The sequence below is a fragment of the Rhinoderma darwinii genome, chromosome 7 (assembly GCF_050947455.1).
Source record: "Rhinoderma darwinii isolate aRhiDar2 chromosome 7, aRhiDar2.hap1, whole genome shotgun sequence".
Lineage (NCBI taxonomy): Eukaryota > Metazoa > Chordata > Amphibia > Anura > Rhinodermatidae > Rhinoderma > Rhinoderma darwinii.
In genome coordinates this window covers 78027908-78053364 of record NC_134693.1, presented here as the reverse complement: position 1 = coordinate 78053364, position 25457 = coordinate 78027908, and the positions used below count along the sequence as shown (strand labels likewise).

Genomic DNA, 25457 nt, shown 5'->3' with positions numbered 1-25457 from the left:
GTGTCTTGCGTTTCAGGCTCATAGAAATTAATGCACGCACCCATGAGCACGGCCTGGGATTTGCGGGTGACACACCGCGGACGTCCGACCCGAAAATCACAGCTGTGCACATGGCTACGGTCGTGTGCATGAGGCCTAATTCAGTAGCAGCATGAGATTTGTACAAATCTCATTCACATGCTGCATAAATGATCGGGGGAAAAAAACACTCAAATTGACCTGCGTTTTTTTATTTATTTTTTATTTTTTTTTAAATGCGCATCATGTCAATTGTCTTTGCGGAATCGCTGCTTTTGTGTTGTGGGTTTTCCGCATTTAACACCTGGCCTTTAGGACAGGACAATTTTTTTTTTTTTTTATTTTTTTTTTTATATTTCTGTCTTTGCATCCCGACTGTCACGAAGGGTCTGTGGACCCACTGTGCCGTGTACCGCCTTGGCGGTAAGGCAGCTGGCCAACATGGAGCAGGTAACTGTCTATAGTTCTATAGGTACCTGTGGCAGCTCAGACAGCAGCAGGGCAGGCTCGGCTGGCACTTAGGTAGCAGGCGGACGTCAGGCGAGGAAGTAGGTCAGACGTGGATGCAGCACGGCACAACTTTGGCACAGCTCCGTGCTAGACCAGGAAGGTATGGATTGCTAGGAACAGGACCTGGAAACAAGTATAGGGACTGGAGCAGGAAACACACTAGGAGGCCATCACATAGACAAACTATAGGGAACACAACAACGCTCAGGCATAGAACTAGGGGGCTGGACCCCTCTTATAGTCTAGGGTACTCACGGGCCAAGGTTCGTCCATGAGGTCCGGTGCGCGCTGCCCTTTTAAGAGCGGGGACGAGCATGCGCGCACACCCTACGGGATCCGGCAGAGGTGAGTAGACGCGAGCGCTGGCGTCGACTGAGGAGGAGGCTGGGGTCAGCGCTTGCCGTTGTGGCTGCGGCTGTCAGGGGGAGGTTGGAGCTTACAGCCCGCAGCCACGGACATTACACCGACGCTCATAACTTTTTAAAATTTTTTTGTACGACGTAGTTGTATGAGACTTTGTGTTTTGCGGGACGCGTCACACTATATGTAGGTACCATTTTTTAATTTTTATTTTTTTGGTACAAATACATTATAGTTTAATTTTCTATAAATTTTTATTTTGGCAAAAAAAAAAAAAAAGCCGTTCCGCTACAGTTTTAATATATATATATTTTATTTTTACAACATCCACCAATCCTCATTAATGTTATACATTTGTTGTACAGGTTGTGGTGATACCAAATATGTCTATTAATTCATGTTTTGGGACTTATCTTTTATAATACATAAACTTTTTAAAATATGTGTTTCTGTGTAATTTTTATTTTACCCAATTTTTTTTTTTTTATTTTATTTTTTTTAATCCTAAAGGGATCTTGCTCTACTATAGGGTCCAACTCTATCCTTTACCTGAGGATGCAGATATAGTTGAAACCGGAAAATAACCCTAAAAAACTGAAATGCGCAAGATGACCTTGGTTATCTGCGCTGGATTTTAGTTTTTTTCCAATTCATTGCCCTGCCCTAGTAGAGAAACACACAGCGTATACACTGCGGTTTTTCCGCAACATATTTAATACTGGAAAATCTGCAGCGTAATACAGTAGCAAAAGTGTGGATGAGATTTGAAAAAAATCTGCAGAGAAACCAGTCCTAAATTGACTGGCAGTGTAGTTTTTCAATCTGCAGCTTGTGAATTTCTGCTGTAGAATTGCTGCTCTCCAGGTTTTTCCTCCTGGAGTGACGTCTCATCCCATGTGACTGCTGCAGCCGTCACATGGACTACAGCGTCATCCCAGGAGCCCGGTTTTTGTACAGAGCAGAGGGGTGTCACCATGATAATGCCTGGGTGGTAAGTATACACTTTTTTTTTTTTTTTTCCCACAGTGGACATCCCACCTGAAAAACTGCACTACAATTTGGTGTGTTTTTTTTTCTGGCGGAATTCCCTGCAGTTTCCAGGACTGATACGCAGCGTATCCACCCAGTGTGTCCCTACCCTATTTGTTGCCCTAACTGCAACCTGTGTCATAGTGACACGGATTAAATGCATTAGCATACTCCTGTATGCTAAGTAAGAAATAGTTATCCATTTATGGGATTGAAAAAAAGGTAACCAAAAATAAATATATTAAAAATAGTCGTTATTTAACATAACGTTTTATTTCACATTACATAAAAACAAACCTACACATATTAGGCATCTACATGATTGTAATTTGAAGATTTTATTTTTTTAACGGGAAACGTGAAAACAATGCTGAAAATTGCTTTCTTTCTATAATCACGTTGCTAAAATAAATTATATAACTTGCAAAGTAAATAAAAAAATTCTACTCCCCTCATCCCACCAAACCACGCAGAATTTTTTTTATATATATTTCTCCTGCATAAAACAAGGCCTCCTATAGCCAGGTCAATGAAAAAATTACAAAGTTATGGCTGCTGAAATGCAGAGGCCGAAATGTAAAATTTTTAGCCGGCCATTCAGCCTGGTTATTAAAGGGTTAAATGGTGCCACTAAGTGTAGGAGCACTGTGGATTTTCCGAAATGGATCGAATTGTGGAAAATCCGCAGAGTAGTACAGTAACAGCAGAGCTCATCCACACACAGCGGGAAAAATCTTCCTGAATAAATTTTCATAAATTGACCTGCAATGCAGTTTTTTATTTATTTTTTTTAAAATCCGCAGCATGTCAGTTGTTTTTTTTTTTTTTTTTTTCAGAGTAAAAAAAAAAAAAAAAAAAAATCTAATGCTTACCGCTGGCCGTAGTAGTAGCAGCAACCCGATCCTCTGTTTTGAACACAGCCCGGACTCCTGGGATGACGTTTCATCCCATGTGACTGCTGCAGCCAATCAAAAGCTTAAGCAGTCACATGGATTACAGTGTCATCCCAGGATGAAGGGCTGTGCTCAGAAAAGATAAATTGGCATGACTAAGGCCCGGGGTAAGTATAAACTTCTTTATCTTTTATTCCTAAAGGATTTCCGCAGCGGACGTATCGCCCGAAAAACTGCCATTTGAAAAACTGCACAACAATTTGGTGCATTTTTTCCGGCGGGAATTCCCTGCGGCTTCCAGGACAGATACGCTGTGTACTTTTATGCAGCGTATCCATCCTGTGTGTTCCTACCCTAGAGGGTTTTTCCCCATAATAATCAATTATCACCTATGCACAGCACTTGGCTATTTCTGTCATTCGCATTAAGACCGGCTCCAGGTTTGTGGGCCCTTGGGTGGCACTGACTTAGTGGGCCCCTCTGTGGAGGACCTCACGGTGGCAGTGAAATGGCAGTTTGTGCCTCCATATAGAAGTTAAGCCCCCATATTGTGCCTTCTGTAGATTATGCCATTGAGCTTCCTCTAGGAGTGGAATCCCCAGCGAGAGCATTTCTCACTCTCTCTGGCCTGGGTATTCCTCTCCTGGAGGAGCCCCTGACGTCACTGTCCATATATGGATAGTGACGTCCGGAGCGGAATCCCCGGCCAGAGCGTCGACCACACTCTGGCTGGGGATTTCACTCCAGGAGGGGCTACTTACTTCACTTCCCGTATATAGACAGTAACGTCAGGGGCTCCTTCTAGATGAGTACTCTCCGTCCAGAGTGTCGGAAACGCTCTGGCCAGGGATTCAGCGGAATCCCCGGTCAGAGCATTGCTGACATTCTGGGGGGATTCCGCTCCTGGACGGCAGGCACAAAGTGGCTGAGTGGGGTGCCCCAAGTGCAGTGGGCGCCGGGTGCGGACGCCAGCCCTGACTCTCATAGACATCAAATGGAGCGGTGGGTGTAGGCTTAAATGCCATTCAATTCAAACTTCTCACTTTGGAGGGGGTGCAGGGAGGAGGATCTAGGGGTTTGAGCCCCCAGTTATCACGAACGGTGGGGGGCTCAGCAGTGGGGCCCTCAGCAATCAGAAGTTATCACATATCCTGTGGATAGGTGATCATGTGATTCTGGGAAGACCCCTTTAAAAACGAAACTGTCCCACACCCCAAAAAAGCCCTCCTACAGCGATTGATGGAAATATAAAAAAAGTTTTGGCTACTGGAAGGAGGGGAGGAAAAAAGATGACCGAAAAATGTCTGTGGCAGCAAGGGGTTAAACTGTCAGAAAGATCTAGCTTTACTCTCTGCACATCCATGTGGATTTATTCTACAAAAGTAACTGACTACAGCCATTTATGCAGCCTTTCCCTCCTGATGGTGCAGTTTGTGGAAAGTCATCGACTCCCTTAAAGCCTGTCAGTATTGATGTTCAAGAGATTGTCCTGTGTAAGTAGGGGTTTAGTTTGTGTGATCAGTACTACCGTTATTAACCATGAGTCTGCTATAGCTATTCATTTTTTTTATTTTTTTTTGTATATAGTGCGAACACATCTGAATTCTATATGCCTTTGCATATTCTGACACTATCTATATAGATTCATGGTTAGGAGTATCTGAACAAAGTGACCCTCCAGCCCAAAAAAATAAATAGACTTACATTGCAAATGCAGTCCACTTACCAGCTGTCCCGCTCCTGAATAATCCGGCCTTCGTTCTTGTGTGCCGGTCTCCGAGATGGCCACTGCTGTCTCAGACTTTCCTATGGAGATCTTCTTTGAAAGTCTGAGACATTCACTCACCATCTCCACTGTCCTCCGGTGGCCCAGCACTGACGTCAGCCACATACTGGCGTCATCAGCGTGGTCTATCGAAGGACAGTGGAGGGGGTGGGGGTGTCTCTTTTCAAATCTTCAAAGAAGATCTCCATAGGAAAGTCTGAGGCAGCGGTGCCATTTTGGATACTGAAAAGTGTGGGAGCGGAGGCCGGATTATTCAGTAGGTAAATTGACTATACATTTGCAAGTGCATAAAATCACACCTATGACCTAATGCACACGACCATAGTGGTTTTGCGAGCTGCAAAAGCACGGAAACGTTACGTTCCATTTGTTGTGAAAAAACTTCCGTAGTGCGTCATCAGCATTGGGAGAAAAAATTTTTTAACACCAGTTTGTCAGGCCGCAAACTGACTGTAAATTGACTTGTCCGCAATTTTTGCGGCCCGGATTTGCAGCCCCCACACGGATCCATGAACATTCCGGTCATATGCATTGCTCCATAAAAATGAATGGGTCCGTGTGCTATCTGCAAAACTGCGGATAGTACCTAGGCAAAAAACTACCGTCATGTGCATGAGGCCTACAGACGAGCAATATCTATAATACAATGGGGAAAACGATGCCGCCTTTCCAACAAATGGCTCGGCTAAAAACCAATAGGCCTTTAATAAGAATGGGTGCCGAGACCTGTAGCAAGTAATCCTCTGTCCTAAATCTCAACAGTCGCTATGGAGTTAGAAACTGCCTCTTAATGCAACATCCTAAGGCTATGTGCACACACAAAATAAAATACGGAGCTGTTTTCAAGGGAAAAATGCTCCTGATTTTCAGAAGTTTTTTTTAATCCGTCGCGTTTTTCGCAGCGTTAACGGCCATTTTTGGAGCTGTTTTTCTATAGAGTATGAAAAACGGCTGAAGAAGTGACATGCACTTTTTCGCAGGCGTTTTTTACACGGCCGTTTAGAAAAACGGGCGCGTAAAAAACGCTCCGTTGGATCAGAATGCCTTTTTTCCCATTGGAATGAATGGGCAGATGTTTGGAGGTGTTCTGCTTCAGATTTTTTTTTCGGGATGTTTACCGCCCAAAAAACGTCTGAAAACACTCCGTGTGAACATACCCTAATCATTCGGATCTTCTGGATTTGGGTTTATAATCCTGAGATCACTATGTGCAATGCCAAGTATCTGTTGGAGTACTGTAAAGTACACCATTTAGGCGCTGGTCCTGTGTGTCTTGGGAGTGATAAGTCACATTTTACCATCTGGCAATCTGAGGGACACATCTGGGTTTGGTCGATGCATGAAAAACACTTCTTGCTTGAATACATATAATAAATATAACGTCTGGTGTATGAGCAATATAATGGTCTGTGGCTGTTTTTGTCATGGTTTGGCCTGCACCCTGTAGTTCAATTAAAGGGAAATGCCCCAGCATACAACTTTTTGGCAGTAATTCGGGCAACCCCTATCTTGCGGCAGCACAGCAATGCCCCCGTGCACAAAGCCCTGACCTCAAAGACTCTATCCTTTCAGGTAAAATGGAACTGTATTTGCAAGCCGATCCTCATCATGGTTACCTAATGTTCTTGCGGTATTTTTGTGAATGGCCACTACCTTGTTCCATAATGGTATGGTTCACGGACGTCTCGTAGGCTTGTTATATTATGTACATCTTCTAATTTACTTGCTCAGCTCCTGCTTCGAAGCAAAATTATTTAACAAATGCTGCCATGGGGGTTGGGGGTTTGGAAGTTTTGATGTGTGCCCTTCTTATACAGCAAGTACACAGTGACTGACCTGATTTTTCCATGCGTTGTGAGGAAACGCCAATCTATTGATTAATGAAATATAACCATACTAATGAAGTTATATCAAATGTATCCATCCCAATGGCAACTCTCTTATTTACAATCAAAGCAAGCTACAAACTAGATTTCAGTAAATAAGTTAAAATAACTGTAAAATTATTATAAATTTTAAAATTACAAACCAAATTTTTACCATTTCACAGGGAAGAAAAAGATTAATCCTTTTTGGTGTTTGGAAAAGGATGAAAAAATGTAGGACACTGTTGAATTTATCCCATGCTGTGCGATTTAAATGACATTTATACTCAAGCACCCAATGTAAAGTAAGGGCGCCCATACACTGTCCATGGCAAATCCGCACATGCTTTTAATAAGAATTTATCATGCAGTTTTTGGCCGCACGTCTTGTAAAGGTAAATCACTATGAAACTATGTCCTTCACCTGTACAAGCTACGCAGCAAAAACCAAGGCTCAACTGCCTGGCCCACTGCTGCTACGTGAATGGACCGCCTCAAAGTTTGTGTCCATAATAAAAAAAAAATTTTTTTTATATATGTACAGAATTAAAATAAGACAATTTTTTTTTTTATTAACCTATAAGGGTGCAGTCACAATGGACCGGTTATGTTGCAGAAATGTCTGCGACTAATAAGGCGTTCGATTACCAGGTAAACACTGCAGAATTTTTGACTAGATCTTCTTTGCGGACCTTCTTCAGCAGATTACAGTACCAGCAAAGTAGATGAGATTTGAACAAATCTCATTCACACTGCGGAAAAAAGAAGCACAAAATTGTGGAAATTGATTTGCGGTGCACATTCTTAATCTGCAGCATGTTTATCTCTTGCAAAAATGCTGCAGAATTTCCACACACACAAAAAGCTAGGAAATTTTGCGGTGTTAACGTTACGCGTGAACTTATCCTTCATCTGAATCGAACTTGCAGAAATCCATGCACCTGCTGCAGAAACAACCCTATTCAGATGAATGGAACAAGTTTTTATTCAGAAATTTCTGCAATAAAATCTGCCGTGTCTGAATGCACCCTAAGGCTATGTTCACACGGAGTATTTTGGGGGAGGAATATCTGCCTCAAAATTCCGTTTGGAACTTTGAGGCAGATATTCCTCTCCCCGCATGCCGATTTTCGCGGCGATTATCGCGCCGTTTTTCGCCCGTGGCCATTGAGCGCCGCGGGCATAAAACAGCGAGAAATACCCTTTCTCCTGCCTACCATTGAAGTCAATGGGAGGTCAGAGGCGGAAGCGCCCGAAGATAGGGCATGTCGCTTCTCGCCTTCTTGCCTCGCGGGAAAAAGACGCCGACGCCTCCCATTGAAATCAATGGGAGGCGTTCTCGGGCCGTTTTTGCGACGCGGTTTCCGCGTCAAACTCGGCAAAATACCCCGTCTGAACATAGCCTAAGACTTGCACTCTATTTCCACAGCATTTTGCGTTTCGGAATATTTTTCCAGTAGGCATACATTTTAGAGGGTTTTTTTAACTTATGTTCACGCGCTGTGTTTTCGCCTGAAAAAAAACAGTAGCTGAAAGACTGCAAATCTCTGCCCATTGAATTCAATGGGAAAAACGGCGTTTCTTTCAGACGGGGCGGTTTTATTTTACGCAATGGTTTAAAAATTTTAAAAAAACGCCCCGTAAAAAGGAACATGTCATTTGAGACTTTTTTGGAGGTGTTTTTCATCGGATCGATGGAGAAACTGCTAGAAGAAAAAAACGTTTTCAGCTTCAAAAACGGCTGAAAATCAGAGGCTGTTTTCTCTGAAAACAGCTCCGTGAGTTTCAGCCAATTTTGACCCTTACGCTGTGTGTGTGTGTATGTATATGTATGTATGTGTATATATATATATATATATATATATATATATATAAAATATACATTTATTTAATTTATTTTTCTTCTCATTTACAGAGAATATGCATCTGGAGATTAAGGTCGCCCTGAATTTTATTATATCATACCTGTACAATAAGCTTCCAAGACGAAGAGCAGATCTGTTTGGTGAGGAGCTAGAGAGGCTTTTGAAAGGCAAATATGAAGGGCACTGGTACCCTGAAAAACCACTAAAGGGTTCTGGCTATCGCTGTGTTCACGTTGGTGAAACAGTGGATCCAGTAGTGGAGCAAGCTGCACGCAGAAGTGGTCTTGATATAGAAGATGTAAGAGCAAACGTACCAGAAGAGCTAAGTGTTTGGATTGATCCATTTGAAGTGTCTTACCAAATTGGGGAGAAGGGAACAGTAAAAGTGTTGTATTTGGAAGATGTGGAGAGCAGCACCGAGCTGGACAAAGAGATAAAAAGTAGCTTCAATCCTGAGGCACAAGCATTCATCCCAATTACGAACCAAGAAACTTCACTGTCGAACTCTCCATCTCCATCCTTTGATCAGTCTCCAAGTCCAACTTTCATCCCTCGTGCCACTCAGCCAATTATCTTTACTACTGCCACATTTGCAGCCACCAAATTTGGCTCTACGAAGATGAAGAAAGGAGGTCAACGCATGGCACGATCACCCACCAATAACCTCGCAAAGCACAAGGGTCTATCTCTTTCCATGCATTCACTGAACTTCAGTCCAGCCCAGGGACCCCCATCCCAGCTTTCTCCAAATGCCAAGGAGTTTGTTTTCAGCGGTCCACCAGGGCTATTTTATGAGGAGGATAACCAGAACCTTCCAAGTCCTGGTCAGTTTGCTACACCATTCAGCACTGGAAGCAGCCTGTTTAATGAGAAATCGCCTTTTGTGGATGGATTGAACTTCAGCCTCCCCTATCCAAGCCAGCCATTCCAGCCTGTTATCCTAGCCAATTGAGGTTGTTAAAGAAAATAATTTATTTTTCTGGAATTTTCTTCTGAAATAAAAAATAGTAACACAAACAAGTAGATATTGCTGGGATACAAAGTACTTGGGTTGCATTGCTACTGGACACTTGTGACGTTCTGACCTTTTTACAAAAAGATGAATATATAATTTTATAGATAACTTACTTTTTTATTTTATTCCTCCTTTTACAATTGGCTGCATCAGAATAAACCTGAGACAGTTTTGAATTATTATGCCCAAAACAGGAAGAGGAAATAACTATTGGTCTGCATGGACAGATCAGAGGAACTTGTGCCTATGGCAGGGTTGCTATTCCTGGAGTCTTGTAATTTGATCTTTTTACAATCTCGCCCTCTGCCAGCCTGGAAGAACATCTCTCCTCTCATCTTGTGTTATTGGCATTGGCTTTCTTGTTCCTTTTTCTATTCCTACAATTTTTTTTGAGTTTGTTCATGGCATTCTTCTTCGCTTGTCTAATGTTTTCCATATTTTTATTTTCTCTCCCTGTAGCCATGCCTCAGGATGTCAATCTGGAGAAGGCATTACACTTCTAATTAAACTGACTTGTAGCTGCAGGAGTAGCTCGCCTCAAAATGATAAAAATACCATAACAATTTAAGTTCAGTATAATGCCTAAGCGTACATGCAGTTGGTGCCTCATGCAAAAATACTATTCTTTACAAAAAAAAAGTCTGTTGCCCATAGCAACCAATCAGATCAAAATGGCAAAAAGGAAAAGAAAATTGCAGGACATAACCAACACACACGGAGATGGAAAAATATATACATTTATTATGCATTCTATATAAATACCATTTCCCTGGTTAATACCATAAACAAGTTATACAAAAAACTGTGCATAGTTAAAAGAAACCACCTAAAGGGGGTTTTACACTGGGTGATGCTAGTGCAGACGAGAGTTCATATAACTCATTGCCCTGTGTAAACGGGAAAAATCGGCAGATGAATGAGCGAACGCTCACTCATCTGCTGGTTGTGTTGTTTTAAAGTAAAACATCGTTGTCTGCAGCACATCTCCCTGTGTAAACAGGCAGATGCACTGCCGACATGATGATAATGTATGGGGACAAGTAATCGGTGTAACGACCGCTCGTCCCAATCCATAGCTCCGTGTGACAGGAGCAAGCGAGTGCCGATCAATGATGGCTCGTTGATCGGCGCTCTCTTCAGGGGCCGAATCTCAGCAGGTGTAAAAGGGCCTTAAGTCACCTGGCCAGGTAACTAGCTAATATCACTGATACACATATGAGTAAGAACAAATGGGATTAAATCCTTCATTATAGAAAACGTTGTATTCTAAAACCGCTAAGGCACGAAAGACCAACCAAATTTAGGTAGATATCTACCATAATCCCAGGGGACAAAGATCCAAAGCGTCGCACCAATAGATGATTCAACAAAACTTTTCCATAAAGAAGTACAGTTTGCACATAGATTGCGGACACAGTATACTTGTCTATTGGAGGACATATTTATGAGGCCCCATTGTCCTCCTTGAATGCATCCAGCAAGAGGGGCTCTATTTCTCCTGTGTCATTCTGTTTGGTCCACCAGACCGGGTAGTAAGAGCACCATCACACTAGCTTTGGTTATATTAGAAATCTTGCTGGACACGTGGCATGTATTCCGGGTTTAATAAGTGCTTGGGCCTGGATTGTCCCCAGTCATACCTTGGAACATAGCAAATGTTCCTATTTATCAAGGACTAAAAAGAAAAGTGCTGTGTAACATTTGTTACACTTACTAAGATTGGTTAATAATCAGAAGACTATCCAATTAAATCAGATCACGTCATTCTTCTTTTTTTATTTTATTTTTTTGCTATGAGCAACAGTTGCACTTGTTTTTTTTTATTTTTTTTTTATGCATACTGCCTACTGCGTCTATGCTATGACAGACGTGTTCAAGTTTTGGCCTTCTAACTGCTGCTGTTCAACTGGAAGTCCCAGCATAAGGTTGGATTCTCACTGTGTGTTAGCAAGATTTTTGAGCCAGGAGGGGTTTCGAAAGGAATGGAAAGTATAAAAGAAAAACTTCTCCTTCCTCTTGGATCCACGGCTTTGGTGTATATAATATAAAAAAAAAAAAAATCTCTGCAACAATTAGGGTATGTTCACATGGCCTATTTACGGACGTAAATCGGGCGTTTTTGCCCCGAATTACGCCCGAAAATAGCGCCTCAATAGCGCTGACAAACATCTGCCCATTGAAAGCAATGGGCAGACGTTTGTCTGTTCACACGAGGCGTATATTTACGCGCCGCTGTCAAATGACGGCGCGTAAATTGACGCCCGCGTAGAAGAAGTGACCTGTCACTTCTTTGGCCGTAATTGGAGCCGCTATTCATTGACTCCAATGAATAGCAGCGCTAATTACGGCCGTAAGTGACGCGGCGTTCAAGCGCCTGCACATGCCGGTACGGCTGAAATTACGGGGATGTTTTCAGGCTGAAACATCCCCGTAATTTCAGCCGTTACGGACCCCCGCCGTGTGAACATACCCTTACACGATGTGTGAATCCAGTTTTGCTAACTAATGAGATTTGTCATTTATACGGCCGTAATATTCTATGAATGTATGTGACATTATAGCAGTATTACAGCCTGGATTAGATTCTTGGTAGTAGAAGTGCTGCTGAATAATGTGTTCCTTGAAAATGCAATTGATTATATACGAGCTTACAGAGCACTTGCACTACTAAAAAGAAAATGCCAGTCAAGCCTTGACTCTGCCTTATAAAGGTACAGTGAAACCTCTCCAAAAGACCATATTTTTAAAGACTGCCCCAAATCTAGATGGATTTCCAATTCCCCCATGTTGTATATATTAGCCCTCTTCGTTGAGAGGAACACCCCGAAAGAGTTTTTTTTTTTTTTTTTTTTAACTTCTACTTCAATTGTGGGTGGTCTTAAAGAGGACTCCTGTAGTGCAAATTTACTTTTGTGTGTGTCTTTTTTTTAATCTTGTTTATGTAACTTTTATTTGAAGCTGAATGTTTGTTATGAAGAACCGTATTAAAATGATCTACGGCCCTTTTATACACCATTCTCTTTAGGAATGGGTTTTGTTCTAGTCGCCCCCCCCCCCCCCCCCTTTACAAACTATTTGTATAGAAAGCATATTTAGATATATACAAAACATACATATGAAATTCCTAGTGCAAAATAGGCCAGCTGAGCCAAATAATGGCATTGGGGAGGGGATAATATATAAACAAATTTTATATTCTATCTATTTTTAAAAGCATTTATACATTCATTCCTATTTTATTTTCTAAGATCTTTTGGAATAAAACTAGCACGGATCAGTAATATATATTTAGAAAAAAAAAAAAGAGAAAAAGAAAATATTTATAGCCCGGTTTGTAATAAACGGACTCCACTCTAAATGTGTCCTTAAAAAGGCTCGGTCACAAGATTATAAGTGCCATCATCTTTGAGCAAGTTATGAACAATTTTAGATTTATGCTAATTAGTTTCTTAATGCCGAACTGGGCGTTTCTAACTTTTGACCAAGTGGGTGTTGTAAAGAGAAGTGTAGGACGATGACCAATCGGCATCATACACTTCTCTCCATTCCTGTCCATCTGTACTCACAGCGTGATCTCGCGAGATCACGCTGTGTGAGTAAATCCCACAGAAACTTTACCGAAGTGTCGGAGTGCGAATAGACATCGCGTCCTGGCTGGAGGTGATGTCTATTCACTCTCAAGACACCGGTAAAGTTACTGTGGTTGTATGTGACTGCACAGCGTGATCTCGCGAGATCACGCTGTGCTGCGTACAAACGGACATGAATGGAGAGAAGTGTATGACCCTGATTGGTCAGCGCCATACACTTCTCTTTACAATGCCCACTTGGGCAAAAGTTTAAAAATGCCCAGTTGGGCATTAAACTCATTAGCATAAATCTAAAATTGTTAACTTAAAAATGATCGTCTTTCAAAATAAAATCCACTGTTATCTACATTACAGCGCCGATCAGATTAGGTAGGGGATAGGGCGCTTATAATCTGGTGACAGAGCCTCTTTAACAGTGTAGATTAACTGTTTTCAGGTTTTGTTTTTCACCTTAAGGCAAACCTCTTTATTGAAAATTTGAAATAAAGATCTTACATTAGAAACTGGAAGGAACTTCCTTTTAGTCTTGTTTTAAGGCAAATTAGACCATTCATTTTCCAGATTCTAGGGAAATGACTTGGAGTTGCTCAGACCTGCATCATACCCCATATAGCCAGGAATGCTCAACTTTAGTGTGTCAGGGCAGTCTTTATCCATATATATTTGAACATCCCTATCATCTTGACTGTCTTAGTGTTGTATCTTGTATCTGACAGCAAATTAGGCCTGGTTTTGAACAATTCTGCTTTTAAATTAGCATGCATATTATTCAGATATGAGTCTACAGCTTACTTTCAGTAAAACTATACAGAACTTTTTACAAAACTGATAGTTGCAAAAACAGCCCCACAAAGGTTTGTAAAGATATCGGCCAATTGATAGCTGCAACCATTATTTTGCTGTGTCACCGGGAGATTTACTATCTATCTCTATTTGTCTACAAAACATTTCTTCTGCCTAATTATATCTGTGAAATGCAAACCCAATAAGGGTATGTTCACACTGCTTAGCAAAATACGGCTTAAAATACGGAGCTGTTTTCAGGCGAAAACAGCTCCTGATTTTCAGACGTTTTTGTTTGTCCACAACTGATCCTAAATCATGCAGCAAAATAATGACACGTTTGGATGCATTTGTATATAGCTTAAAAGTTCTCCCTTTGATGTGTGCATGGGGCCTGCACGGAGCCACCCAGAGTCCCTGCAACAGAATCTCACTGTCTGAGAGATTTGCCCATAGAGAAAATTTTTCTTGGGGACAAAAAAATCTACAATTTGCCATTAAATGGAAAATTACTTAACTGTTTTAGATCCGTGTGGAATTTGATATAAAAAAAAATCCTGTCTGTAAAAGTGAAGGCCCACAAAGGTCGCCTTAGACTTCTATAGGTGGAGTTTTATGGCTCTTTAAAACTAGGAGGTTGTTTGGATCTGAAATAAAGCCATGTCAATGAGCCCCTAATGACTAGTGTGAGCTTGATGTATCTGCATTTAAATGCGATTTTTAAGATTTCAGCTAATGCAAATGTTACAAGCTACCCATTTTCACAATTTTATGTATCATTTTTCTGGAAGGCCATGTTCAGTTTCAGAACCTTGGAATAAAAAAAACAAAACAGTATTTGTAATATTTTAATATAGTTTTAACAAGTTTTTTTTTTTTTTTTTTCTCTTTTCCTCCTTTTTTCTCTTGCATGATGATTCAAATTGGAGTTAGGTTGTTGTTTACCTCCAATTGTCAACCATACCATTTCAACTTCTAAATCCCATGTTTAAAAATGAAAATCCTAGAAAAAGTAACTACATGTGATCGACTTAATCTAGAGAACTGTACAATGGCATCACTTCAGGCCCTTTTTACACAGGCAAACGAGTGTCCATACGAACGCTCATTCACAATCATCATTGTCCTGTGTAAACGGGGCAACGATAAGCCGATTAACGATAAAACGTTGATTCATCGGCTGCTTGTTTATGCGGCCAATAAAATGCCTGTATAAACTGAGATGTGCTGCCAACATAATATATGGGGGGGGAAACGATCGTGGTAACAATCGCTTGCCCCGATACACAACAGATCATATCTCCTTGTGAAAAGAGTAAACGAGTGCTGATCGCGCTGTCTCATCGTACGGTGCTCCTTTTCACAGCCCATATCGGGTTGTGTAAAATGACCCTTAAGCCTTATTTAAACATTGCAGATTTGGTCAGTGTTTTACATCACTGTTTTGAAGCCAAAATCAGGAGTGGATGCAAAGAGAAGTATAAATCTTTCCATTATATTTCTCTTGTGTTTAGGATCTGGTCCTGGTTTTGCCTTCAAAATACTGGTCCAATCTGCAAAGTGTGAATGAGGCCTTAAGAGTAAGTATTTGATTACATTTAGTTGCTGCATGATTAAACACTTTATTTAGTGTATGCGATCAGTAAGTGCGAACGTGTCAAGTATAGACCTCTCCAATACAGAAAAGCCTTTATAATTTCTCAGTGCTAAATAAACATTAACTATTTGCAGTCAACCTGTTCATTGAACATTGATGGCTTTAAATAAAAAAAGAGCCTCCCGTCGCCATTTTCTTTTCACTGCACGACCACTGTACATGGCTGTCTCTCTCAGCCCCAAAAACATTAATAAAGTGGCAGGGAGCAAGCATGACCACCAAATTCCTTCTGACTGCAGTTGTGCATTTTGAAGGAACAGGGGTCTCTGCATCCCCATTCTAGTGATCGATGGGGGTCCCAGTGATCAAACGTTTATGATCTATCCTGTGGATAGGTAATGTCCTTTTGTGGGACAACCCCTTTAAGATTTAACCCATGAACACTGTTTTCATTAGCAGAAGGGCTCTTCAGCTACTAAAACTCAAATTGCTCTCAAACATACTTTGGAGTATATAATGCTTCACAAGTTTGAAACTACTACTCTTTTAGGTGGCTACACTGCATTGTCATCCTCTGGCACAAACGCACACACACACACAATATGTGTTTGTTTGTTTTTTAATAAAACACGTATGTGTATATACAGTGAAGGAAATAAGTATTTGATCCCTTGCTGATTTTTGTAAGTTTGCCCATTGTCAAAGACATGAACAGTCTAGAATTTTTAGGCTAGGTTAATTTTACCAGTGAGAGATAGATTTATATATATAAAAAAAAAAGAAAATCACATTGTCAAAATTATATATATTTATTTGCATTGTGCACAGAGAAATAAGTATTTGATCCCTTTGGCAAACAAGACTTAATACTTGGTGGCAAAACCCTTGTTGTCAAGCACAGCAGTCAGATGTTTTTTGGAGTTGATGATGAGGTTTGCACACATGTTAGATGGAATTTTGGCCCACTCCTCTTTGAAGATCATCTGTAAATCATTACGATTTCGAGGCTGTCGCTTGGCAACTCGGATCTTCAGCTCCCTCCATAACTTTTCGATGGGATTAAGGTCTGGAGACTGGCTAGGCCACTCCATGACCTTAATGTGCTTCTTTTTGAGCCACTCCTTTGTTGCCTTGGCTGTATGTTTCGGGTCATTGTCGTGCTGGAAGACCAAGCCACGAGCCATTTTTAATGTCCTGGTGGAGGGAAGGAGGTTGTCACTCAGGATTTGATGGTACATGGCTCCATCCATTCTCCCATTGATGCGGTGAAGTAGTCCTGTGCCCTTAGCAGAGAAACACCCCCAAAACATAATGTTTCCACCTCCATGCTTGACAGTGGGGACGGTGTTCTTTGGGTCATAGGCAGCATTTCTCTTCCTCCAAACACGGCGAGTTGAGTTAATGCCAAAGAGCTCAATTTTAGTCTCATCTGAAAACAGCACCTTCTCCCAATCACTCTCAGAATCATCCAGATGTTCATTTGCAAACTTCAGACGGGCCTGTACATGTGCCTTCTTGAGCAGGGGGACCTTGCGGGCACTGCAGGATTTTAATCCATTACGGCGTAATGTGTTACCAATGGTTTTCTTGGTGACGGTGGTCCCAGCTGCCTTGAGATCATTAACAAGTTCCCCCCGTGTAGTTTTTGGCTGAGCTCTCACCTTCCTCAGGATCAAGGATACCCCACGAGGTGAGATTTTGCATGGAGCCCCAGATCGTTGTCGATTGACAGTCATTTTGTATGTCTTCCATTTTCTTACAATTGCACCAACAGTTGTCTCCTTCTCACCCAGCGTCTTACTTATGGTTTTGTAGCCCATTCCAGCCTTGTGCAGGTCTATGATCTTGTCCCTGACATCCTTAGAAAGCTCTTTGGTCTTGCCCATGTTGTAGAGGTTAGAGTCAGACTGATTAATTGAGTCTGTGGACAGGAGTCTTTTATACAGGTGACCATTTAAGACGGCTGTCTTTAATGCAGGCACCAAGTTGATTTGGAGCGTGTAACTGGTCTGGAGGAGGCTGAACTCTTAATGGTTGGTAGGGGATCAAATACTTATTTCTCTGTGCACAAGGCAAATAAATATATATAATTTTGACTATGTGATTTTCAGTTTGTTTTTTTTTATTTAATCTCTCACTTGTAAAATTAACCTAGCCAAAAAATTCTAGACTGTTCATGACTTTGACAGTGGGCAAACTTACAAAATCAGCAAGGGATCAAATACTTATTTCCTTCGCTGTGTGTGTGTGTAATATATATATATATAATCTCTCAAAATGAAAGTTTGCTATATTTGTAAAACGTGAGGAATATATTCTAAATCTATATATATTTCTAGCGTAAATTTAAGCTACACTTCTGTTCAGGTTTCTTAAGGAAAATAAAAAAAAAAAAAAAATCTATATAATACCAAGGATTAAAATATTTTTTCAAAAAAGTTAAAATGCTAAAAAAAAAAATTGCAGAAAACTGCCTCTTAAAGCGGATACAGTGTAATCTTGTACAGAAATGAAAATTTAAAGATATAAACTTTTATATTAAAAATCAAAATATTGACTTTAAAGGTTTAAACTATAACCGGTTTTGTTTAAACCTTTTGTTTAACGCAGGTCGATGGGTGGGATGGGAAATTTTTTTATAGTTTATTTACTGATACAAAATTCAAAAATTTTTTTTTTTCTTGGTTTAAATTTGTTTTGGAACATTGTGCAATATTTGATGGCCTAATGGAGTGTTAAGTTTCAGATGTACAGTTTAATATTGTTCCAAAGTTTTTTAAGTTTGTATTAAAAGCATGATATTAAGCTTTGTACTTGTGTGGCATTATTTCATTGCTTTATGTGAAATTAAGATAAAGGTGTCTCATGTGAGTGTGACTTATTTTTTGTCCCTGTAACCTTGGGACAAAATTGCTTTTTACTAAACTCACTCTTTAACCCATTGGCACATAATCACGTACATGCACGACACAGAATGAAGCCATAAGCTGTGTGCCCGCACGATTGCCGCAGGAGCTAGGCTGTGACTAAGAAACCTCCAATCTTGGCCGTTTAACACCTTAAATGCCCCGGTCAATAGCGACCGTGACATTTAAGTGGTTTACAGAGGGAGGGAGCTCCCTCTGTCACCGATCGGCGGCCCGCGAATGAAACCGCCGACTGGTTGCCAAGGCCCCAGGCCTGCCCTGGCTGTATGCCCATTAGAATGGGCCAGAGGCATGACCTAATAGAGTGCGTATCAGTTTTACACTGACGGGCAGTAATGCTTTGGTATACCAAAGCATTATATAAGTGATCAGCTGATCACATGGTAAAGTCCCCTAGTGGGACTAACAAAAAAAAAAATAATTTAAAGTATTAAACCAAAAATATTAGTTAAAATTTAAATAAAACCAATTTTTTTGTCCCCCATAAAGTGGTTTTATTTACTAGAAGTGCAAAAAAAAACAAAGACAAAACGCACACATATATGGTATCGTCTTGATCATAACGACCCGAGTGATGAAGATAACTCATTAATTAAACTGCTAGGTGAAAGCGGTACAAAAAAAACCACACTAAAACAATGGCGAAATAGCTTTTTTTTTTTTCCACCCCCCCCCCCCCCCCATCAAAAAATGTAATAAAAGTTAATAAGTCCCATGTCCCCCAAATGATACCAATGAAAACTAGATCTCATCCTGCAAAAAACAATTCGGATGGCGACATCGACATACAAAATAAAGTTACTGCTATTGAAACGAGGTGATTCAACAACAAATGTTTTAATTGTGCAAAAGTCCCAATTGCTTTCCTAAAAAAATAAATAAAAAAAAATGTATAAAAGATAAGCAATATAATATATACACCGAAAATTTGAACAAAAGTATGATTTTTCTAACTTTGAATGTATCTGCTTGTAAAACTAACTATTTTGTGTGGTATTACTATTTCACATATTACATATGTCTACTTTATGTTGGCATCATTTTTTGAACGTCCTTTTATTTTTCTAGGACGTTACAAGGCTTAGAACTTTAGCAGCAATTACTCCCATTTTTAAGAAAAGTTAAAAAGGCCATTTTTTCAGGGACGAGTTCAGTTCTGAAGTGGCTTTTTAGGGGCCCATATGTTAGAAACCCCCATAAAACACCATTTTGAAAACTGCACCCCTCAAAGTATTCAAAACTGCATTCAGAAAGTGGTTTAACCCTTTAGGCGTTTCACAGGAATTGAAGCAAAGTAGAGGTGAAATTTACAAATTTAATTTTTTTGCCCAAATTCATTTGTAATACATTTATTTCTGTAACACAGGTTTTAGCCGAGAAAGGCATCTCAAATAGCCCAGATTCTACAGTTTTTAGAAATATCCCACATGTGGCCCTAGTGTGCTAATGGGCTGAAACACAGGCCTCCGAAGCAAAGGAGTACCTAGTGGATTTTGGGGCCTCCTTTTTTTTATTAGAATATATTTTAGGTACCATGTCCGGTTTGAAGAGGTCTTGTGGTGCCAAAACAATGGAAAACCCCCAAAAGTGACCCTATTTTTTTTTTTTTAAACTACACCCCTCAGGGAATTTATATAGGGGTAAAGTTAACATTTTGACCCCACAGGGTTTTTTGCTGAATTTATTGAAATTCGTCTGTGAAGATTTAAAATATACTTTTTTTTTTTTTACTGAAAAAACATAGAATTTTTCTAAAGGATAAAAAGCAACTCAACATTTGTAAAGCAATTTCTCCTGATTACGGCAATACCCCATAAGTGGTTCGAAACTGCTGTTTGGACCCACGGCAGGGCTCAGAAGGGAAGGGATTGCCGTTTGGATTTTGCAGCTCAGATTTAGCTGAATTGGTTTCCGGGGGCCATGGTGCATTTGCAAAGATTGTGAAGTTCCAGTACAGTAGAAATTCCCCAGGTGTGATCCCATTTTGGAGACTATACCCCTCAAAATTTAATTAAAGATGGAGTGAGCATTTTGATCCCACAGGTGTTTTATAGATTTTATTAGAATTGGGCTGTGAAAATGATAAAAAAAAATGTTTTTTCCCAATAAAATGTAGATTTAGCTCATAATTTTTCATTTCCACAAGGAATACAGGAGAAAAGACCCCCCCCCCCCCCAAAATGTGTTACACAATTTCACCTGAGTAGGGAAATACCCCATAAGTGGTTGTAAACTGCTATTTGGGCACGCGGCAAGGGTCTAAAGGGAAAAAGCGCTATTTCGTTTTTGGCGTGGAGATTTTACCAAATAGTTTTTTGGTGCCATGTTGCATTGCGCTGAGGTACCAGTACAGTGAAAATCCCAAAGAAGTGACCCCGTTTAGGAAACTTCACCCTCAATCAATTCATCTACAAGTGTAGTGAGCATTTTGACCCCAAAGGTTTTGCAGAAATTAGTGCACAGTAGATGTTGCATATGGAAAATTGCCATTTTCCACAGATATGCTATTTCAGTACCCAATGTGTTGTGCTCAGATTGTGCCACTTTAGGCACACACAATAAATTGTTAACCGGGTTCCACAGAGTACAGTAATACCCCATATGTGGTCATAAACTGCTGTTTGGGCACACTGCCAGGCCCAGAAGGAGCGCCATTTGGCCTTTGGAGCGCAGGTTTTGCGTGTTAGTAGTTTTGTTTAGTGTTTTACCGGTGTTTCAGTTAATAATGTGGGGGTATATGAAAGCTGGGCGGAGTGCATCAGTGTATATGTAAGCTGGGCGGAGTGCATCAGGTCATAATAGGATGATGTAATAATGGGGTAAATTAATAATAAAATTAATTATCCATGGATTGGTGTGGTACGCTTTGAACCAATCCTTTCTGCACAGGCCCATTTTTTGGGCGCAGGAGTCGCACTTCTAAAGGGTGTCTGTGGAATTGTACAAAATATCTGCACTCCAGCATTGCCTAATCTTTTGACTTCCTCACTAGCCCCATATGTGGCACAAGACCCCAAAAAGTCTCCGCTGCATTTACAGAGTCTGCCAGTGGGGGCTAGCAAATGATGACGACATGTTTTAGGTGAAGAACTGCTGCACATATAAATTAGTCTGGGACATCGTTTTGCATTATTGAGTTCCGAGAGTCATAACTTTGTATTTTTTGTTGACGAGCTGTGTGAGTGCTTGATTTTTATGGGACGAGCTTTAGTTTTTATTAGTATCATTTTGGGGTACATGCGATTTTTGTTTTGTTTTTTGATTCGTTTTTATAAAAAAAAATTGGGAGGTGAGGAGACCAAAAAACAGAAATTCTCTAACTTTTTTTTTTTATACATTTTTAACGCCATTCTCTGTGCAGTATAAACAGCATGTTTACTTTATTCCATGGTTCGATACGATTATGGCAATACCAAATTTATCATTTTTATGTTTTACTACTTTTACACACTAAAAACACTTTTTTCTAATTAAAAAATGTTTTAGTGTCACCATATCCTGAGATCCATAACTTTTCACATAAATTTTTTTTTGTTGACGGAGCCCTGTGAGGGCTTGGTTTTTTGCGTGACAAACTGTCGTTTTTATTGGTACCATTTTTAGGTACTTGCAACTTCTTCATCACTTTTTATTCAATTTGTTTGGAAACGTGAACAAAAAAGTTAAATCTGCCATTGTGGTTTTTTTTTTTGGTTTTTTTACGGTGTTCACTGTGCGGCATAAATAATATGATATACAAATGCGGAGATACCTATTATGTATTTTTAATTTATTTATTTTCTAATTATAAAGGACCTGATCAGGGAAACAGGGCGATTTATTGTTTTTATTATGTAAAACTTTTATTTATTTAACCCCTTCCCGACATCCGCCGTATATATACGGCGCTGTCGGGAGGTGCTTCCCGCAAAGCGCCGTATATGTACGGCGCAGTGATGGTGCGGGCTCAGGAGCAGAGCCGGCACCATCACCGCGGGGTGACAGCTGTATTATACAGCTGGCACCCTCCTGTAACTGCCAGGACCGGAGCTATTCTCCGATCCGGCAGATTAACCCCTTAGATGCTGCGCTCAATAGAGCGACGCATCTGATAGGTTTTCACCCGATCGGCAACTGAGTGATGCAATCGCTGGGTTGCTGTGGCAATCGGACGCCAAAAAATGGCGTCCGAGTCTGCCTTGTACGGGAGCCGATGAGGACCCGCCTGCGGCGTGTCCTCATAGGCTTGCTGTCAGTGAATAACTGACAGCGCTAATACACTGCACTACATATGTAGTGCAGTGTATTAGAGTAGCGATCGGGGCATCAGGCCCTCATGTCCCCTAGTGGGACAAGTAAAAAAAAGTTAATAAAAATGTGGTAAAACAATAAAAACACACAAGTTTCAAATAAAAATAAAGCTAAACTGACTTTTTCCCATAGTAAGTCTTTTATTATGGGAAAAAACGTAAAAATCAAAAAAAACTATACATAATTGGTATCGCCGTGTCCGTAACGACCCAAACTACAAAACTATTATGTAATTTATCCCGCACGGTGAACGCGGTAAAAAAAAACCATGAAAAACAGCGCCAGAATCTTTGTTTTTAGGTCACATCTCCTTCCAAAAAATGCTATAAAAAGTGATCAAAAAGTCACATTTACTCCAAAATTGTACTAATAAAAACGACAATCCGTCCCGCAAAAAATAATCCCTGACACCGCTTTGTGCATGCAAAAATAAAAAAGTTATGGGTCTTAGAATGTCGACACAGAAAACAAATGATTTTATAAAAAAAGTGATTTTATTGTGAAAAAGCTGCAATACATAAAAAAAACTATATAAATTTGGTATCGCCGTAATCGTATCGACCCGCAGAATAAAGCTAACATGTAATTTAGGGCACACTGTGGATGCCGATAAAAAAAACAATAAAAAAAACTATTCCAGAATTGCTTGTTTTTGGTAATTTCCTTTACCAAAAAATGAAATAAAAAGTGATCAAAAAGTCGTATGTGTTCTAAAATGGTACCAATAAAATCTACAGCCCGTCTCGCAAAAAACAAGCCCGCACACCACTCAATCAACTGAAAAACAAAAAAGTTACGGCACTAGTAATGCGGTGATGAAAAAACATCTCAATGCGCAGGCCGGAGGGGAACATTCCTTCAGTTTCAGGGCCCTAGTATTGAGGAACTAGGAAAGGGAAGGGACATGGCACATCCGCTGGAAGCGAGGGTGCCCGTATTATACCAGCGCAAAACTTTCCCAGTAATATTTCCCAAACTACGAAGGAGAAAAAGTCCCCAAAAGGTGCAGAGCGTTACAGAAGGGGGATAAGAAAGAAAACCGTTTATCAGTGTGACACCGGCCTGCGCATAACGGATCGCTTTACAGCGTAACACACATCTATGGATAATTGTATTATTTACCCCATTATTATACCCTCTTATTATGCCCTGATGTTCTCCGCACAGATTACATATACCCCTGATGTTCTCCGCACAGATTACATATACCCTGATGTACTCCGCACAGATTACATATACCCTGATACACTCCGCCCAGCTTACATATACCCTGATGTACCCCGCACAGATTACATATACCCCTGATATACTCCGCACAGATTACATATACCCTGATGTACTCCGCACAGATTACATATGCCCTGATGTACCCCGCACAGATTACATATACCCCTGATATACTCCGCACAGATTACATATACCCTGATGTACTCCTCACAGATTACATATACCCTGATGTACTCCGCACAGATTACATATACCCCTGATATACTCCGCACAGATTACATATACCCTGATGTACTCCGCACAGATTACATATGCCACCACATTATAAACTGAAATACCAGTAATACCCAAACAGAACTATTACCAAGCAAAATCCATGCTCAAAATGGCGGTCTTTTTCCTTCTTAGCCCTACAGTGTGCCCAAACAGCAATTTATGGCCACAAGTAAGGCATTACCATACCCGGGAGAACCCGCTTAACAATTTATGGGGTAAGATTCTCTAGGGGCACAACATCTTGTGCGGTGAATGGGCAGATCAGTGGAGAAATTGCAATTTTCACTTTGCACAATCCACTGCGTATTCATTTCTGAAAAACACCTGTGGAGTCTAAATTCTCACTACATCCCTTGATAAATGCCTTTAGGGGTGTAGTTTCTAAAACGGGGTCACTTTTGTTTGGTACATATGTGGTTTTGCAAATGCAACATGGCGTCCGCAAACCATTCCAGCAAAATCTACGCTCCAAAAGATAAATACCGCTCCTTTTCTTCTGAATGCTCCCATATACGTAAACAGCCGATTATAACCACATATGGGGCGTTACTGTACTCGGGAGAAATTACTTTACAAATGTTGGGGTGCTTTTTCTTCTCTATTCCTTGCAAAAATGAAAAATGTGTATCTAAATCTACATCTTGTTGGAAAAAAAAATTATTTTTCATTTTCATGGCTTAAGTCTAATTCAGCAAAAAACCTTTGGGATCAAAATTTTCACTATACCCCTAGATGATTCCTCAGGGGGTGCAGTTTCCAAAATGGAGTCACTTTTGGGGTGTTTCCACTGTACTAGTACTACAGGGGCTCAGCAAATATGACATGACACCCAGAAACCATTCCAAAATCCAAATGGTGCTCCTTCCATTCTGAGCCCTACCGTGTGTCCAAACAGATGTTTGTGACCACATGTGGGGTATTGTTTTACTCGGGAGAAGTTGCTTTACAAATGTTGCGGTGCTTTTTCTCCTTCAGTCCTTGTGGAAATGAAAAAAAAAATACCTAAACCTACATTTTCTTTGAAAAAATGTAGATTTTCATTTTTACGGCCTACTTACAATAAGTTCTGTAAAAAAACTGTCTGGTCAAAATGCTAGATAATTTCCTCATGGGGTGTAGTTTCCAAAATGGGGTCACTTGTTGGGGGTTTCCACTGTTTTGTCCCCTCAGGAGCTTTGCAAATGTGACATGGCCTCCGCAAACCATTCCTGCTAAATTTGAGTTCCAAAAGCCAAATGGCGCTCTTTCCCTTCTCAGCCTCGCTGTGTGTCCAAACAGCCATTTATTACCACATGTGGGGTATTGTTTTACTCGGGAGAAATTTCTTTACAAATTTTATGGTGCTTTTTCTCCTTTAGTCCTTGTGGAAATGAAAAAAAATTAGCTAAACCTACATTTTATTTGAAAAAATGTAGATTTTCATTTT

The 25457-nt window shown here is 40.4% G+C and overlaps 1 protein-coding gene across 2 annotated transcripts in view; it reads left to right on the top strand.

Moving 5' to 3' along the window:
- TOB2 (transducer of ERBB2, 2) overlaps positions 1-18124 on the top strand; it is a 36545-nt gene extending 18421 nt beyond the window's left edge. For both annotated transcript variants that reach the window (XM_075833587.1, XM_075833588.1), the window contains exon 2: positions 8377-18124. In XM_075833587.1, the coding sequence (XP_075689702.1) occupies positions 8377-9278 (902 nt within the window). In that variant the 3' untranslated portion in view covers positions 9279-18124. The remainder of the gene's footprint in view (positions 1-8376) is intronic.
- Positions 18125-25457: the final 7333 nt, after the last annotated feature.